At 39.8% G+C, this 17,732-nt stretch overlaps 1 protein-coding gene and 1 long non-coding RNA gene across 8 annotated transcripts in view; one reads left to right on the forward strand and one right to left on the reverse strand.

The window, feature by feature from the left end:
* LOC123372806 overlaps positions 1 to 9,993 on the reverse strand; it is a 113,203-nt gene extending 103,210 nt beyond the window's left edge. For all 3 annotated transcript variants that reach the window (XR_006580462.1, XR_006580461.1, XR_006580463.1), the window contains exon 1: positions 9,712 to 9,993. This is a non-coding gene — a long non-coding RNA (uncharacterized LOC123372806). The remainder of the gene's footprint in view (positions 1 to 9,711) is intronic.
* SLC1A3 (solute carrier family 1 member 3) overlaps positions 1 to 17,732 on the forward strand; it is an 80,723-nt gene that overhangs the window by 57,557 nt on the left and 5,434 nt on the right. For 3 of the 5 annotated variants that reach the window (XM_045021280.1, XM_045021281.1, XM_045021282.1), the window contains 3 exons: positions 5,445 to 5,649; positions 7,466 to 7,508; positions 15,258 to 15,553. In XM_045021280.1, the coding sequence (XP_044877215.1) occupies positions 5,445 to 5,649; positions 7,466 to 7,508; positions 15,258 to 15,553 (544 nt within the window). Of the gene's footprint in view, positions 1 to 5,444; positions 5,650 to 5,763; positions 5,825 to 7,465; positions 7,509 to 15,257; positions 15,554 to 17,732 lie in introns of those variants that run through there. The other 2 variants (XM_045021283.1, XM_045021284.1) reach the window with 2 other exon arrangements.

Raw genomic sequence — 17,732 nt, forward strand, 5'->3', positions numbered from 1 at the left:
TAATCGTACAAGCTGCATTCAGTGCAATAAACCAAATAACCCCCACTCTGCTGCTGGACTTCTGCCTGCATTCTTTTTAACTCCTGCAGGTTTTTTTGGAGGGGTGGCAGGGGGGAAGCTTTAGGGCAGTGTTTATTGGCCTACATTTAGAGACTGTTAGGTGTATCTGGCTCTCTCGCTCCCTCTCTAAACTACCTCATAAAACTCCTGTTTGCTGCTCCCCGCCCCTAGCTGGTCACTTAGGAACTGGCTTTTAAACCCCTGTTTTCCCTAAGTTAGCCCCCACCCCCTGGTTAATGGTTCCTAAAGAGATTAGGGATCAAAGCATTGTTAAGAAGCTCTTAGCTTTGGCTAGCAGGTCGCTAGGCTCAGCACACAGTCCCCCAGACAGACCACACTATATACTACAGTCAAGCAGCAAGAACACAAATAGACAACAAACTCCCCCCCTACACCCCAAGGGTCATCTAGTTGCTCCTCCTTCACCTGGAAAACTCCCTCACAATACCCCGCTGTTTGCTGATCCTGGTCTCTAGCAGCTGATCAGCAATGTGCCATTAGCTGTGTAATCTTTTCTGTTCAGCTGTTTTAGTAAATTCTGCTCATGTATGTAGAAAAGCTAAAAGGTCAAGGGCAGAAATATATCCTTAATGGACTATGATGTACTGGCATATTAAAGGTAGATGTGGGCTTGAACCAGATTTGAAAAGTTCACTACCGCGGACTTTGGGGAGTTTAAAATCCATCATTTGATCAGGATGCCCATTTTTCAGCTTGACCCCAACTCTAATCAAAGGGAAGCGCATTCCAAAGTTGCAGGACTGGATGGAGAAGGCTTGCCTCTTAAGATTATACCCTGGAGCAGTCAGCAGCTCCAAAGCCACTGACTTTAAGTGCTATGATGAAAATGTCTATGTATTATATTCCTGGTGTTATTGAGGAGCACAAAAAAATCACCTATTTTATCATCAGTCTCTGGTTAGTTCTTTACCTTATCACAACACAAAACTACAAATTAGCTTACACCCATCTCAGAACAACTTTACTGAGCCCTGTTTGCAATGGTTAAGAAAATAAAATAAAATAATAATAATAATATAATAATAATAATCCAACTGGGTTCAAGAAAATCACCATATCACAGCCCTAAACTAATTTGTATGGCTATGCTCTGGTTGGGAAGGAATAAAATAGTGGCTGGTAGTCAATCATTTTTGGTAAGATGCAGTCTGTAATTACTCTGTGCCCATAATTAACTACAACTCTTTGCACTCTCTCTCAATTACCGTACTTGTTGCTACCTTTCCTAGTTCTCAAAACATTTTGTTCAATTTCCTCTCTAGCACCTTTGTTAGAGAGCGATGTACTGCTTTGCCCTTTGTCCCAAGCACTCTGGAGAACTGCTTGTTATGTCTTTATTTCAGCCACAGTATGACTGATTCACACTCATTTCAGGAGAAGAGGGGCAGAGAGTATGTGAAGAGGGGGGCGGAATTTGGGTTTGTTTTGAATCTTAGAAACCTCTTTTCCCCCAAACATGATTCCCATTCAGCCTGTGTGTGTGTGGATATAAAAATTACAGGCACTCTGCTCACGGTTGCCTTGACAACAGCAAGGCAGTCTTGTTTATGGTGACCAGTGGGCCTGCAAGTTTCCCAGGCCCATGGGGAAGGGGAGGGCATACGAAGAAGAAGAAGATGGAGCAGAGATGAATGAGATGGCAGAGTAGTTGAGAGCCAGCAGCCATGTGGGAGAGCAAGCTGCAACCAGGATTAAAGGGGCACATACATCTCCACAGAACAATGGGAGCTTTTGCTGGCTTTCTATGGAAGAAAAGAATGTGTACACAATGGCCTGTGACACATAAAAGCCTCAGAGCTAACTTTATTGCTTCTCCATTAAGGACTTTGCCAGAGACCCATTCAGCCCTAAGAAGCCTCATCAACCCTTAAAAATAATTACGAAAATAAAACCTTTCATTCCTTCTTGTTTTAAAAAATCTGGATTTTTTTTTTGATTATTTTTTTAGTGTTGACACGATGAAAGCTGTTGAAAGCTTTGGGCTCAATCCTGCAAAGTGCCAACTGCTCCTCGTGAGGCGCTAAGTGCCCTTTGCTCCCAATGACTTCAGTAGGAGGTGAGGATACTCAGTACCTCCCAGGAACAGTCTCTGTGAGGTGGAAATTTGTATCCTCATATAGTGAAACATGATTCTTTGTTAATATTAGGCTCTCAGCACGCCATCTTGAATATTTATTTTAGCACTCTTAACCATCAAGAACAGGGGCAGAGCAGTCAGCCCCTCCTTGCCTCAAACTAGAAAATCCTTTATCTGAAGAAGAGCAGGAATAAGACCAGACCAACTGAAATACAAGGCAACATCACAGCATGATCGCAGAATAGGAAGCCAAGTTGGAAAGCAGCTTAGTAAGAAAAGAGTATGACTCCTGGTACCTACTCAGGGTCTCATCCAAAACCCACTGAAGCCAATGGAAAAAACCTCCCATTGACTTCACTGGGTTCTGGATCAGCCCCTTAGGGTATGTTTATACTAATAAAAGACCCAGGGCTGACCAAGGTCAGCTGACTCAGGTTCACAGGACTTGGACTATAGGGCTATAAAATTGCAATGTAGACATTCAGGCTTGAGTTGGAACCCGGGATCTGAGTACCTGCAAGGGGAACATTCCAGAGCTAAGGTCCAGCCTAAGCCCAAATGTCTACACTGCAATTTTATAGCCCGGCAGCCCAAATGCCATGAGCCAGAGTCAGCTGACCTGGTCAAGCTGCAGCTGAGCCACAAGTCTCTTACTGTACAGTGCAGATGTACTGTAAGACAACAAATCCAGCTTATCACACTACCCCCATGCCAGTCCAACAATGAAATAGGATCATAGGGTCTGATTCTGCAAAAGTGCTGATCACCTCCAGAGAGGTGTTGAGCAGCCCCAATTCCCACAGACTTTGGGAGCTGTGGCCATTCCGTCCCTGGGTATCTGGCCAGTGGTACAAGGAGATGGTAAAACTTATAAAAAGCATCAAGAGGCCAAACCTACAAAATCTCCAGGAGTTGAGGGCACTCAGCATTAGCCCCCAAGTCACCTGGCAAGAGCAGGACAGTATCTCCTGACAGAGGACATAACAGAGACTATTATTAGCTAAAATGCAGAGGAAAAAATACACAGGATATTGCTACTTGTTTAGCAATATAGTACAAGGGGAATAAGAACATATGATCATTTAAACTCAAAATTCATAAGCAAAGTTTTGAACAAATTGATTTGAAAAGTGAATATAAATTTATTCTTGATTTTGTTAATCTCACATGTTCTTTCTATCTTTGTTAATTATACATTTTTTATCATGCTGAAGAACTAAAAATAACATAACCCTAACAAATCCCATCTGGTGTAAAAATTGAACATGTTCATTATGGAACCAGAAAGGGCCAACAATTACTAAGTTTGTGTTTAGACGTATTAGTAAAGTAGGGTGAATATTTGAGTTCTTTTGTGGAACTTTGAAAAAAAAAGATAAAAGGGTTTTTATGATTTACTTCCTGTTTAAAAAAATACTACTACTTTGCACTCATTAGTATATAACATTCAAGGATCTCAAAGCACATAACAAACATGGAATTAGATTTCACAACATCACAGTGAGCTACCGTAGGCAAATATTATTACCTCATTTTACAGATGAATGATCTGAGGCACAGAGGAGTTACAGGCCATATATTCCAAAGGTTGGATTCCCATTTGACAATACAATTTGTGCCTGTAAAATTTTGCCCTTGCATTAGAAGTAGAAGTTTAAAACAGGCAGTTAAAGATGTCAGTATAGCAATCTCCTTCTGCATCATTTTGTGGGTGCAATTTTTACACAAAAAGGGAGTGCAAATGAAAGGTTAGGCCTAAGTGGCATGATCACATTCACACCAGAAGTCTGTGGCAGAGCCAGGAATGGAACCCAGGTGTCTCTTTTGAGCTTAGTTACATCAGTGTACATCTAGGGTAATACCCTTGTAACTCCAAACAGTGCATATTTACAGCAATTACCATGTATAATAAATTTTACAAAAACAAATCAGTTTAGCTAGGCCATAGTTCTTGTTTTAGGTTTGCATATTATTTATGTTCACTTTATATTCATGACAGTCCTTTTTTATATGTTGCATGTTTTACCTATGACATAGGTTCTCAAAATGGGTGTCTTTCACTGTACTTCATAAATTCAAAGACAGCTATAAATGAAAAGACAATGCTCAGATACTATGGTGATTGGTATCAATGTAAGAACCTAGCAAGACAGACAGACAGAAACAGGAGATACCCTAGGCTAGATAGTACCCAACACTATGTGAGTCCATACAGAGGAGATGGAGAGGATCCTTGCCCATCCCTTGCATCATTCCACAGGCGGTAGGTACAATTTCAGTGGAAGCATTATTACTTATTTTAAATAGCTGTGTTAGCATCCCAAATGCATGCTGGGAAGGTGTTTCACCCCTTAAAGTGGTAACAAGAGGAACACTAACCGTATCTGTTTAAAGAGTGATGGATCAACCACCCCAACTGTGCATTTCCTAGGATCCTTGGGAAATTCTTACTTAGGGAGCCAGAGTTCCTCTTGGGTCTCCTACTACAGAAAGGCTCCTCCACTTGAAAACCACAATCTGAGCCTGTTTGTGCAACCTAGTGAACAAATGATTAAGTAGATGCCACATTGGGCACCCTGGTATCCACATTAAATCAGAATTGTACTAAGATCAGCCAAGTGTTAAGATTAATGTCTCAAACTTTTGGGACGTCTACAAAAGATTCCAAATGTTTAATTTGTACAATCTCAAGGATTTTCTGAATTAAACTAATGTCACTTAATCTAGTTGAATCTCCCATGGCTTGGGCCAGAGGTAAACCCAGGTCATTGTATTAAACTTTTTTAAAAGGCACTCCATGCACATACACTTCTATAAACACATCAGGTAGTCAATATTGTCTGAAGGTACTCTGTGATTTCTTCCCTGACATTCCAGATTAAATGCATCAGATTTCTATGAAGCATTTTTGGATTATGCTTAATCTGTCAACCAAAACTCAATGTATTATCTCTGTGGTACAAAGGAATTGCCACATCGGATCAAACCAATGGTCACTCTAGTTCCGTATCCTGATTCCAACAGTTGCTAACACCAGATAATTCAGAGGAGAGTTAAGCTCTCCTGACAGACAATTATGTAATAACAAGCATGGAGGGCGGGGGATGCAACAATAGCAGCACTACCTGTGAAGAGGAACAGAGTAGTTTTACTAGGCCAGTATAACTTGGGTTATTTTAAATGTACTTATCAGAACTCCTCTCACAAAGCCATACTCAGGTTGCTGAGTTTACAATCTTTACTCACAGTTTTATGAGGTGAATGTCCTTGTGCTTAAATTTATTAGGAACGGCTGCCCTGGATAGTAAAGCATCAGGGAAAATGGGATTGCGAGCAATAGCCTACTACATGAGTACTACGATCATTGCTGTAATTATTGGTATAATCATTGTGGTCATCATCCACCCTGGGAAAGGTACAAAGGAAAATATGCACAGAGAAGGCAAAATTATGAAAGTGACAGCAGCAGATGCCTTTCTTGATTTAATCAGGTATGGCTATTATATTGTACATCTTCTGTAACAATGGCAACAGCAGCAATATTTAGATGTACATCACAAGGAAAATTAACATAGACAATCTGGGACAGTGACTAGCTAAACTAGCCAAACTTCACTTGAAGCTGGTGATGCCAACAATGTCGTTACAAAATACAGAACTAGCACAGTAAGTACTTTCAAATAGGCAGCTGAACAAAATGGCAAGGAAAGAAACTGCTTTTAAAATTCAAAGCAATGTTGTGTTCAGAAACCTGCTTTACTGCCGCCACATGTTCCTCTCCTCTTCCCAATACTACAACATCTAACACCAAGTTCCTCTCCTCTCCTTTACCCCCTACTCCAACAAGAATCTCATTCCACCTGAATCCATTCATTTAGTCATTCATCATATTTTACATGGCAGCCCCTGCTTTGGGGCCATATGGTTACCTTTGCTCAATTTGCATGGAGAAGAGAGAGAAACCAGGGAAAAGTAGATAAGCAGCATGGAGCAGAAGCAATGTAGCCTGTTTCCTCCAAGCTAAAAGAAACTCTGCAGTGCCATTTCTATCCAACTGATGTTCCACAGGGGTGTGCCGGGAAGTGGGGAAGCAGATAATGAATGTGAACCCAATGGCTTTACCACCAAGAAATTCAGAAGAAGTTCATGCTTTGTTAACTCCAGCGGAGGGGGTCACAGAGCACAGACATGGAGGGAGGCCTCCAAGAGCCATGCTGCCAGGAAGGTGGTCTCCAGAATGGAGGAAGAAGAGGCTTTCACTCAAGATAATTCTTCAAGATAAGCTAGGTGCAGACTGGCATTTATTCCTTGTGGAATTTCAGCATTGTGGAAAAAACACTTGTAATACATATAAAATATTACTCTAAAATACTTTATGCTATGTCAAATGTACTTTAAACATTAGAAAGAGAGCTGGATGAACAGATTTTTTCAATTTGATGGCAATTTCAAAAAAAATAATAAAAAAATTGTTTTGGCTCAAATGAAAAATATTTTTTTCAAAATTTTAGGCAAACTGATAGATCAAAAAAATTTTGCTTTGGGTCAAACAAAATGAAACATTTTTGTTCAATTTTGAGCATTAATGTTTTTTAATTTAAAAAAAGTAAAATAAAAGGAACCTTCAAAACAAAAAGTCATTTCAAATCAAAAAATTGAAACACTTTGTTTTGAAAATGTCAAAACAAAATGTTTTGATATTTTGGGGGAATTTTTTTTTAACTGAAACAATTTGGCAAAATTGACATGAGTGTGTGAAATGTTTAAGTGTCACTGAATCTGCATCATTTGCTGAAAAAAATATTTTGGTTGAAGAATTTCATCCAGCTCTAATTAGGAAAACTCACTGACTATTCCCTTTTAGTAATCACAATAAGATACATTAGATTGTGGGACTGTCAAAATGTCAGCAGTTTTCATTTGAAAAGAAGTGGTGCCGCATTACATATTGAGCAAAGTTAATCTGTATCCAGATCATTTTAATAAATACCTATACCAAAAAAAAGTCAGTACAGACCTTCTAATCATGTTCATTAGCAAACCAACCAACATTCTGTTTCATGGCCATGCCTGTTATATAGGATTTGAAACACAGTTCTTTACTCACTGGCCCAAACCATCCCTCCTAAATTTTGTCCTGAAAAGATAATAAGGTCATACTATAAGTGAGGTCCTATTCACTGTAACATATACACATATATTTTTTCATCTTAGTGATAAATCAGTTTATCCCCATCAGCTGAGCTACTGGTTAATATGTTGCTAGAATGTGATTAATATTTCTGACATTTTATCTCTTTTTCACAGAAACATGTTCCCTCCAAACTTGGTGGAAGCCTGCTTTAAACAGGTAAAACTGTGCTGTTATTTCTAACTGAAACTCCAATATGGTATCTTTCATGTAGTAAATTAAAGACTGAAATGTTATTAATGTTTTTTTAAGGAACAGCCAATGATTTTGCTTGTCCTTACAGCAATCATGGATCTTACATGTACTGTTATTTTTCAGCTAAAGAAAATGAACTAAAATGGATGTTTGTTTTCATTCATTTGTACAGTGGTACTTGCTATGAGAACTTGGGAAAACCCACTTAGGCCAGCAAGTTCAAAAATTAAAACTTCTCCAGATTGCCTGATTCATGAGCCTAAGGCAAGCTTAATGAAAATCAATGGAGAATTTTCTTTTCAAAGACAATATTGGGCTCAGGGGGACGAGGAGATGGTGAATAATCAATGTACTATTGGTACAAAGGCTGGAACACATCCAGGAATATCACATGGGAAGTATGCAAAGAACATAAGTTGGAAGTAGAGAAGCCAACTCTGCACACTTCAAAGACAAAGCATATAGATCAAATTAATATAAAGCATTGCTTGTATTTCTCACTTACTGCCTGATGATAAGGCAGGAATGCCACTTAATTGTTATTTATCGTGTTCCTCCACCTGTATTCTAGCCTAACCAACATTCCTGTTAAAAGGGAAAAACAAAAGACACTAATGAGATTTTTAAATTGCCTAAAAAACTTTGGAGGGCAATACATGAATATAGTGAGCCTTCTACCTATATGTATGTTACTATGAATATGGTTATTTCTTTCTGATACTATAGTTTCTCATCTTTAGCTGATGCTATACACCATTAATTAGTGTCTGTATCAGAAACTTTGCCTGGGGCCATAACTGTATCTTGAGGCTTCTCTATGCCTTACAGTATCTTTAAAATGTCTCACCTTCATGTGCTCAGTACTCAGGGGATCTGGTCTTTTAAATAGTCTCAGTAACACTCCAAGCTACCATGGAAAAGAGTTCTGAACAAACACCTGAATGAGGCCAGTTTAAATGACTGATAGTAGCGAACAGCAAAGTAGTTCATACTAGTTGTTTTCAGTATACGCAAGGAGATTTTAACGTAGTTAAATTTTTATTTAAATGTACAATTTCCACTCTATACAATGCAAGAACTGTTATGCAAATAAAAATGTTCTGTAGGTTTTGTTGACAAACATACTGTGCTTCTCAATTTACCTTACAGTACAGAAGAATTGCCAGAAGTAGCTGAAAAAATAGGAGATATTTAAGGACAATTGTTTCTGGCTGGTCCCTTTCATCATTAGACTGTGCTTACTGAGAAAGCATCTCTTTAAATCTGTCCATTTCAGCATTATTAATGTTTAAATCATACCTTGAACTTAGAATTAAGTAAGATAAATAAAATACAATGGGATTTTTAAAAACTAGAAATTATTTTATCATCAAATCTGTAATATAAAATATTAATCCATTTCACAGCAGAAGTAATTATGGGCCAGATTTACAAAGGTATTTAGACATCAAAATACCCTGGCCCTGTAGCCTTCTTTTCAAAAACTTACTTTAAGGTTTTCAGTGTGTTTCTCAGAAGACTTGTGAAGAATTATTTAACTGGCATAGTCTGGTTCACTAACATTCTAAGTATTAGCATAAAGACTGAAAATTCTGACACACATATTTCATAATCCTTTGTTCCCAAGAGATTACAATGGTGTGTGGCTGCAGAAAGATGGAAATCACAATTGCCATCAGCTCTATATCCAAATTGCCATCAAATCTGCATCAAAATCAAGCAGTTCTGATAATCTTTTGAAAAACAAGATTATGTGGTGAATTCTGCGGTGGAATGGTTCTCTGCTCTGTTGTCTCCTTCAAAAACGAATGTATTTGCTTGAAGAGATTTGCGGAATATGCACTCGAGCCTTTTCTTTCTTTATCCTGCTAGGCCACACAGGAAATAATGTAGTGAAATATATTGAGGTTTTATTCTCCTGCCCTTACATACAAGTATAATGATTCTGTTTGAATCATTGGAGTTTGAATCTATGACCTTCAGCCCTGGAAACATGAGCTTTTACCTTTGAATTAAAAGAGTAGCTCTATTAAGCAGCAGCTGGACCAGACCAGTTATTTCCAAATTTTGTACTCCATCCTCCCATGTGCTACAGCCCATGCTCATATATATCAGCTATTAATGGTATGCTACAGTACTGTGGTATAAGACATTATATTGTCCTTACCATGAGTCGTTTCCTTGAGGTGGACACTTGTTTTCCATTTGCATGACTGAGGAAAGCAGGAGAAAGGGGAGCGGAATGCGGGAGCCAGGGGAGTTGTGGGAGCAGGAGTAACTGTGGATAGTAAGGTAGTGGAAGGAGTCAGGGCAGACTGGGGGCAGGAGGGAGACCCTGGGATAGCCTGGAGTGGGTTACTGGGGGAGGGGAGGGAGCCTGGAACCCTGGGGATTGTTCAGGCAGGATCTTGGAGCAGTCTTCCCCATTCTGCCCTTGCTTCCACTTCCCTTTCAGTCCTTTGACCACCCCCACCTCCTGTTCTGTCCCCTCCACTCTCTGTCAGCAAAACCCTGAGGCAACAAGCTGGTGCCTCCTCTCCCTGCCCTCCCTCTCTCTGCTGGCAGGTAGGAGGAATCTCCACAAGGGCTGCACCAGCAAGAGGGGCATTGAGAGTGGTGGAGCAGACTGTCTCTCCACACTCAACAACAGCAGCCACTGGTGGGAAGGGGGAGTCACTACAGGGTTAAAAGGCCCTGCTCAGTCCCCACTGGGTGTATGCGAGGGATGTTTGTCAGAGCTGGGAAAACCCTGCCAATAAATTCCCGGCAAAAATGTAGCACAAGGTTGTTAGGCCCCCACCACTGGGGTCTAGCCCCACAGTCTGAGGGAGCCTATAGTGGACTTTTATTTGGATCAGGCACTAGAGAGGGACAAAGACTCACACTGCCATGGTGTGTCAAGCTGGAAAGAAAGGTGCTGACACATAGATTTTGCCAAGAACGTTAAAGTGCTTCCCCGCCCGAATAAATCAGTTTTACCACCTCTAGTCCCCTGCTTTTCCTCAGGCAGTTCATCATCACTACCAACATCCCATTCTAATCCAGGCAATACACTTCCCTAGATGTTTGGGAATTGCCTGGGAATTTTTGTGTTACTCTCTTCTCCCACTATGGAAGAACACATATACTACTACCTCCCTGTCTCCCTCAGATCTCTTCCAGTGCATCAATAACAGGTTCGGATCACTGCTAGCCTAAGAGCCTTAAACTAAATTGTGTGAGTCTTTACACCAGTTGTGTCCATCCATGTGATAAGTGTCAAAGTCTTCACTCCACTGTACATTGACAACTTGTTTTTGTGGTTTCTATTAGCAGTGGATGAAACTCAAATGATTCAGTGCCAGTAAGTATCCAGATAACTCAGGTGCTTATCTGATGCTTAGATAAATTTATTCAAACTCTTCTCTCTTCATAATCCCCGTATTCTTTCTCACTCATGATATTCTAATAGATCCCTGGCACAGCTTTCTATCTCTGACTCTGATCCCTTCATTTCTTTGCCTCCCCTAAATTTGAAGAGCCTGTGGTATGACCCAGAAGAATTAGCAACCTGTCTAGTAACCTGTAGTTGCTATTCAGTTCTAATTCTTCATGTTCCAAGGCTATGTCACAGGAGAGATCAGGATGAACTGGACAGCCCTGGGGAAGGAAAGGCAGCACAAGAGCCTGTGGGATGCTCAGCATTTTGGCAGTTTTCACTTGAAAATAAGTGGAACCTGAAGCCTATTGAAGTATCACAAAGAGGAATTTGTGGCACCTAATGTTGGAAATTAAGACCATCTGACATAAGAGAATGGCGAGGTTCATCCTGCTAACTGTATTTTTTCTGAACCTGTTCATCCATTTATTATTATTCTTTCCTGCAAGTCCCTGCACAATGGAACAGAAGTGTTAAGCATACAACAAGACATATTAAGTATATCAACATAATGCTAGATATTGCCTGCACTTATAATAGCTGGTTGAGATATATTGCAGCTACTGTTAAGATGCCTGATACATTAATGCTTCCATAAATAATTTAGTATGATTAAAATGTGCATCACACTAGTCTGCATGAAATTAAGAGAAATGCTGAATCAGGAATCTGAGGTACCATTTTTCTTATGTTCCTCATTTTTGCTCTTATGGTGTATTTCACATTGGCAGTGGCAGGTTGGGAGGTTTGAGCTGGTATAATGGTCGCCATTAAAAAATATTTCACCAAAAGTTACACCACAGTATCTGAGTCACCAAATTTACATTATATTCTAATTGCATTGTCTCAAATACCATGGTGTTATCTCTATTGGTAAATACTGAATTTTAATAGTAACCATTTTATGTCACTATCTTTTTTGCAAATTAATTACTGAAGTGTTCAGCTACACTAGTACGAGGTTGCTAATTTAAATGTCATGCAGTAAATTAAAATCAAATTGCTTTCAATGGTTTGTATCACCAAATACAGTGATAATTCATTTTAGTATGTAAAACAATCAATACTGTTTGTTTTCATACTAGAATAATTTAATAACACCACAGCTTGCAAAAGTCCAATAATGCCATTCTTTTAATTTCTATAATTCTATCAAGGAAAAAAAAGCTCTGCCTTGAAATGAAGGGGCCATATCCTCAGCTGGTATAAATCAGCATAGCTCCAATGACTTGTGGGGATCTCTGGCCCGTCGTGTATTGCACTTGGACATGGTGTATTACTGCCAAAAATATAACAGCCTAGTTTTCCTGATCTCCCAGTCCTGCAATGCCTTTCTTAACTCTCATGAGTAGTCCCATTGAAGAAATAGTCAAAAGAATACAGACTTGCAGTATCAGGAAGTAAGATATCAAAATGTCACTTCGATCTAACTGAACTCTACGAGAGTTCAGTTTAACCACGTAATTCATAGAAATATCCTCACCTAGCCCCCAATATATAGCTTGTGCCTTTACCTTCACATAAGGGCCCACACAGATAATCTAGCTCTCCTCCCACTGAGATGCTGTAGCTGCCTACTTAAAAGTGACTGTCTTCTGGTTCCCATCTTGGACTGATAAGGGCTGGGATTTATTAGCAGTTCAGGCACTGCATCTCAGACTGTGATTTGGTGTATAAACCCCACACTGGAACTAAAGGGTTAAGGAGCAACTCAGGGCCTAGGTGACCTTACCCAGCCCCACCTGCAAAACATGTGCCAGCTGAAGGTGGAGCAGAAGGGACCTGATAGGGCAGGGAGAAAGAGCAAACTTGAGAGCTCCTGAAGAAGGGTGCTGCAGAAGCCTTTTCTCTGAGGGAAAGAGCCTGCCTGCTGAGCCCAGAGGGGCTGAAGGTTCAATTATTCTCTTCTTCTTTCACTGCTTTGAGGCAAACTATAAGACTTTGGTGAGAGAGTGGGTGGTAGGAACTGGTCTGGGGAGACAGCTTTAAGGCAGTCCTGGTGCTGGACATTGGTGCCTCTTACAAGACCCTGGGCCACAGACTAGTGGAGTAGGGGGCCTGGGTTCCCTTACTAATCCCACTTGTTAAGAAGGGCATGAAAAATCTCACTTCCAAACTCTCCTTTGGGGAAGAAAACAGAGGGTAAAGACCTTTAGAATCCTGCAGCAGGGATTGGACACCCACAGGGATCAATAGACAGACTAAAGGTTCCCCCCCCACCACCCCAATCCTGAGGGTGGGGGACGCCATATCTTCCTTAGGAGTCTGTCACCCTGCAGATAGATAAGACTGATGGGTGACTTGACTGGAGGATCGTAACAGTAGCCAAGGGGAAATATTGGAGTGGGGCAAGCAGAGGCCTAGCCCCCTAACCACTAGGTGATGCCACCAACTAACACTGTCCATCACAGAGACTTCAAAGCAGTTGCTCCTGGAAATGTTTCTGCTATTGGTACTCCTTCATAAATGGCAGCAAGACTTGTTGAACAGCAGCCTGGGGTTGATGTTGTTGACTCAGCAATTCAATCATCAATTTCAAGACCTCCTACATTTACTCCCTTTGTGAAGAAGCTGTTTCATCTTTCCCTGTAAGCAGATGGAGTTCCCACCCTGCTCCTAACAGAATACACTCACTGGCTGCAGGCCAAATTTACCCCCTTCTTGGGATTTCCTTTATTGCAACCTAAAAAGCAAAAATAAAATATAAACCTCAGCCTATATTTTCTCCTGAGACTAACTAGAATTTTTCCCTGCACTAAAACTAGACCCTAGTTTTCTGTGCCTCGGAATGACACCCATTATCAACTCAGACCCTTTAATATCCTGGTTTGGCATTAAAAGGATGCCATAATCTGTCAACAGGGTGAGTCAGCAGAAAAGCTCTACATCTGTGCAGAGTTCTAGTGCCTGACATCAGGATGAATGAGCAGAAAAGTTCTGACTCTCTGTAAGGTCCTTGAACTTGATACCCTATTTCATGCCCTTAAAGATAATATTAACTAATAAATGATCAAATGTTTCCCTATATTGAAATGGAATTTGAGAAATGATACTTCCACTGGGAGTTAAGGACTCAATCCAGCTTTATGCCTTTAATGGTTAAGCAAATACTCTTGAGCAGTGAATGTATGGAATCTAACCACACCTCAGACCAGTTGAACTCTTTTCTTCCCCTATACTCAGGTTGCTGTTCTTAGTCACAAGAATGCCAACTGTGCATTCATTTCACTTAAAAACTCCCAAAGTCTTGCAATAGTTTTGAACTATTAGTAATAGTACTGAGCTCCTTGGGCCTGATCCTCATTATCAGTGGGTAGGTGTAATGGGGTAAAATTATCAACATCACCTAAGTGACTTAGATGCCTAAGTACCATTGGGTGCAATGAGTCCTGAGTCACTTAGGTGCTTTTAAAAATTTTTACCCAGAGGTGTAAAGGTTGCCATTATGTAACTGAGAATTAGGTTCCTTGTGTTTAGACAGGATAGGCTGTGATTTGTTTTCTGGTACAGATATAAATATGCAGGATATGAAATTATCATGGGAAAAATAGAAATGAATGCATTGTGGAATATTGTTTTCAAAGCAAAGATTTGGAGAATGCTGAGAACTTGAATCTGATTTGACCGCTTGATGTCGGTGGTCACACGAGACAGAATTCTTTTGTAAACAAAGAGGTAAATCAATAACAAATGGTTAAAAGAGAGAAAAATTCATGGCTTTGTCGTGGAAAAAATATGTAAAAGTCCTAATTTCAGTATTTAAAAAAGGAAAAGTCATTATACATGATACGTATATTATCCTTACATTTATTTTTCCAGTAGAAAAGTGTGAAATATCTGTAATCAATAGTTTAAAAGCATATAAAGAGCCAAAAAAGGCCAATTCATGGAAAAGTCTTGCTGAGTAGTAGGCAAACTCAGTGAAAAAATCATGACATTATAAAAACACAAACTAAAAGACACAGTTTTGTCACAAAAATCATATATCTGACAAACATACAGCTTTGATCATGACTATGAGAAATATTAATCTGAGCACATGAATTCTTGAAAATAAAGGTGAAATGCTGGCCCCATTGAAGCCAATGCAAGGTTTTCCATTTACTTCAGGAGATCCAGAATTTCACCCTAAAACTTTATTTTACCCCTAAATATGACACAAACTAATAACTCAAAAGACATTTTAAAATGGGGAAGTAATAATGCTAGGATCACGAGAGTGATAAATGACGAGTGTACTTGTCTGTTTTTGTAGTAAGTCACTCCATTTTCTGTCTTTTCTTCTTTTTTTTAAGTTCAAAACGAACTATGACAAGAGAATGTTTAGAGTACCAATTCCACCCAATGAAACATCCATTGTGGCTTCCGTAATAAACAATGTATCAGAGGCAATGGAAACCCTAACTCGAATGAAAGAGGAGGTGATCCCTGTTCCAGGTGCCGTCAATGGAGTGAATGCATTGGGACTGGTGGTCTTCTCAATAAGCTTCGGATTGGTGATTGGGAACATGAAGGAGCAAGGGCAGCCATTAAGACACTTCTTTGATAGCCTTAATGAAGCTATCATGAGATTGGTAGCTCTAATCATGTGGTAAGTGCCTCTGTTAAATGCTATGTTAAATTATTATGTCAAAATGTTTTGAACATTCAGCACCAGTATGTGCTGGATACTGAGGATCTGTGTTTTGTAGGTCAGATTAGAAGTTCATTGTTCAGCTTTGCCAGAAGGAGGACAGGAAAGACTGGCTGTGATTTAGTTAGGCCACAAATTTATTCCTAAATGTCAGTGAGTACCTGGCAGATAAAAGTGTACAATGGAGGTAATTCCATAATCCTTACATATACCTGGGGGGGCTGCTATCAGCCCCCCCCTTACTCATTCTGGTCCCCAGCCAACCCGCTGCTGGGATCTCACCACCTCCCTCCCTCAAATGTGGGTTAAGGGGGCTATAAAAGAGGTGGGGTTGGCTCCCTGCTGTGCCAGTCATAGGAGCCCTGAAGCCCACTTTCTCTTCATTTAAAGAATATCTCCTTTAAATCCTTTACCAATCCATTTTATGTGATCACTGTATCCCTTCCCTATGGAGTACCTGCACTAGACATCCACCCACATTGACATAATGAGTGGCAACATAGTAACCTAACCGTGATTTCATGTTTGCCCCAACTAAGCCCCCAACCCACTGTAGGGAAGGTGAAAAAACCCACCCTGCCTTGGCCAATCTGGTGGTATGGGAAAAATGCCTTTCCAGACCCCTGAGAAAGAACAACTAGCATAATCCCCACAGCAGATCATGAAAAATTTGGTATTTAACTATTTCTTGTGGGTGGGAGGATTGGTGATGCTCTACCTGATCCAGGTAAAAAGAGGGCTTTTCCTGCACCAGCGCAGACCTAAATAGTCTCCCTTCTTCCAGTCACCAAGGGCGGGGGGAGGATCAGCATCCCCACACTGACCTGGTCTGAAGCTGCTTCAACCAGTCACTGTCACACTCAGAGGTCTTTCTAGGGGGGGCAGCCTTTCCATCCTAAAAAGGGCCACACACCTTTTCCTTCAAGCCAAACAATACCCCCACAGCTTAATGTACAGTGAGGTCACCATGGTCTCTTCTGGCCTTAAAAATCTATGAATCTAAGAATCTGCTGCTGCTGAAAATTGGTATAGCTCCATTGACTTCACTAGGCCTACCCCAACTTACAGCTGCTGAGGATCCAGTCCTGAAGGATAATATCCATTTAGCTATTTATAACTAAACATGATGTTTTAAAATTGAGTTCTGCACAGTGATAATCTGAAAAGGATCTAAATATTTTAATGTATATTCATCTCTCAATGTATGTGAATAATCCCTATTGTCATTACCATTAAGAGGTAAATATACTCTTTACAGTCCATGACAGAGTTTGCTTGACATATAAAGATCCTCTTATCATACGCTAACTCCTATCACTCCTTCCCTCTAACTCTATAAGGAGAGAGAGAGATAGGTACCATGTCAATGTCCCATTTATCAACAATATGCCCGTTATTTTCATTAGTTCAGAACACTATTTGCTTTTGCAATGTGCATAGCATATTAATATGTCACTGCTATTCACAAATGTTCATTCTCCTATGAATTGTTGTTAGTTTTTATATGGTATTCTACAGACAAATAACAATGAAATCCCTGCTCAGAAGGGTTACCATAAAATCTTTACAAAGTCTATGATGCAACATTTCTCAATCAGAGGCCAAATACAACAATTCATTTATGAAATTCCATCTTCCCCCACATGCTACAGCTGATCATTTTACACAAACACATATACATCTCCAGTGTCATGGAAACTCCTTAAGTAATGGATGAAAAGCTATAAAGAAGTTTATTTTTTCTAATAATTTCTAATATTTTTTCAAACATTTTGTCCTTTACAATCACATTTCTAAACATTATTAATTATTGTTATACTGGAAATGTTTGAGAATTTAAAATATGGAGTGAGAATTATTACATTGGGAAAACTTCAAGGTGGGTTTGATGGCTGCTGAGTGTAATGTTATAATCAATGTTATAATCAAATTATGTTATTTTACATGAGTGTAGTAAAATGACAGGTAACAATTTTGTAAATAAGACCCTGTGAAAAGTCCAGCTGCAATTAAGATTCTCTTTTATATACCTTAACTAGCAGGTTGGCGTATTGAGCGCTAGATCCAACCTCAGCTCTGTCTGAGTAGTATTTGGCTCAGCTGAGGAAAGTGGTTTAAGCTACTTTTGCAAAGCCCC

Source organism: Mauremys mutica, chromosome 6 (genome assembly GCF_020497125.1).
Source record: "Mauremys mutica isolate MM-2020 ecotype Southern chromosome 6, ASM2049712v1, whole genome shotgun sequence".
Lineage (NCBI taxonomy): Eukaryota > Metazoa > Chordata > Testudines > Geoemydidae > Mauremys > Mauremys mutica.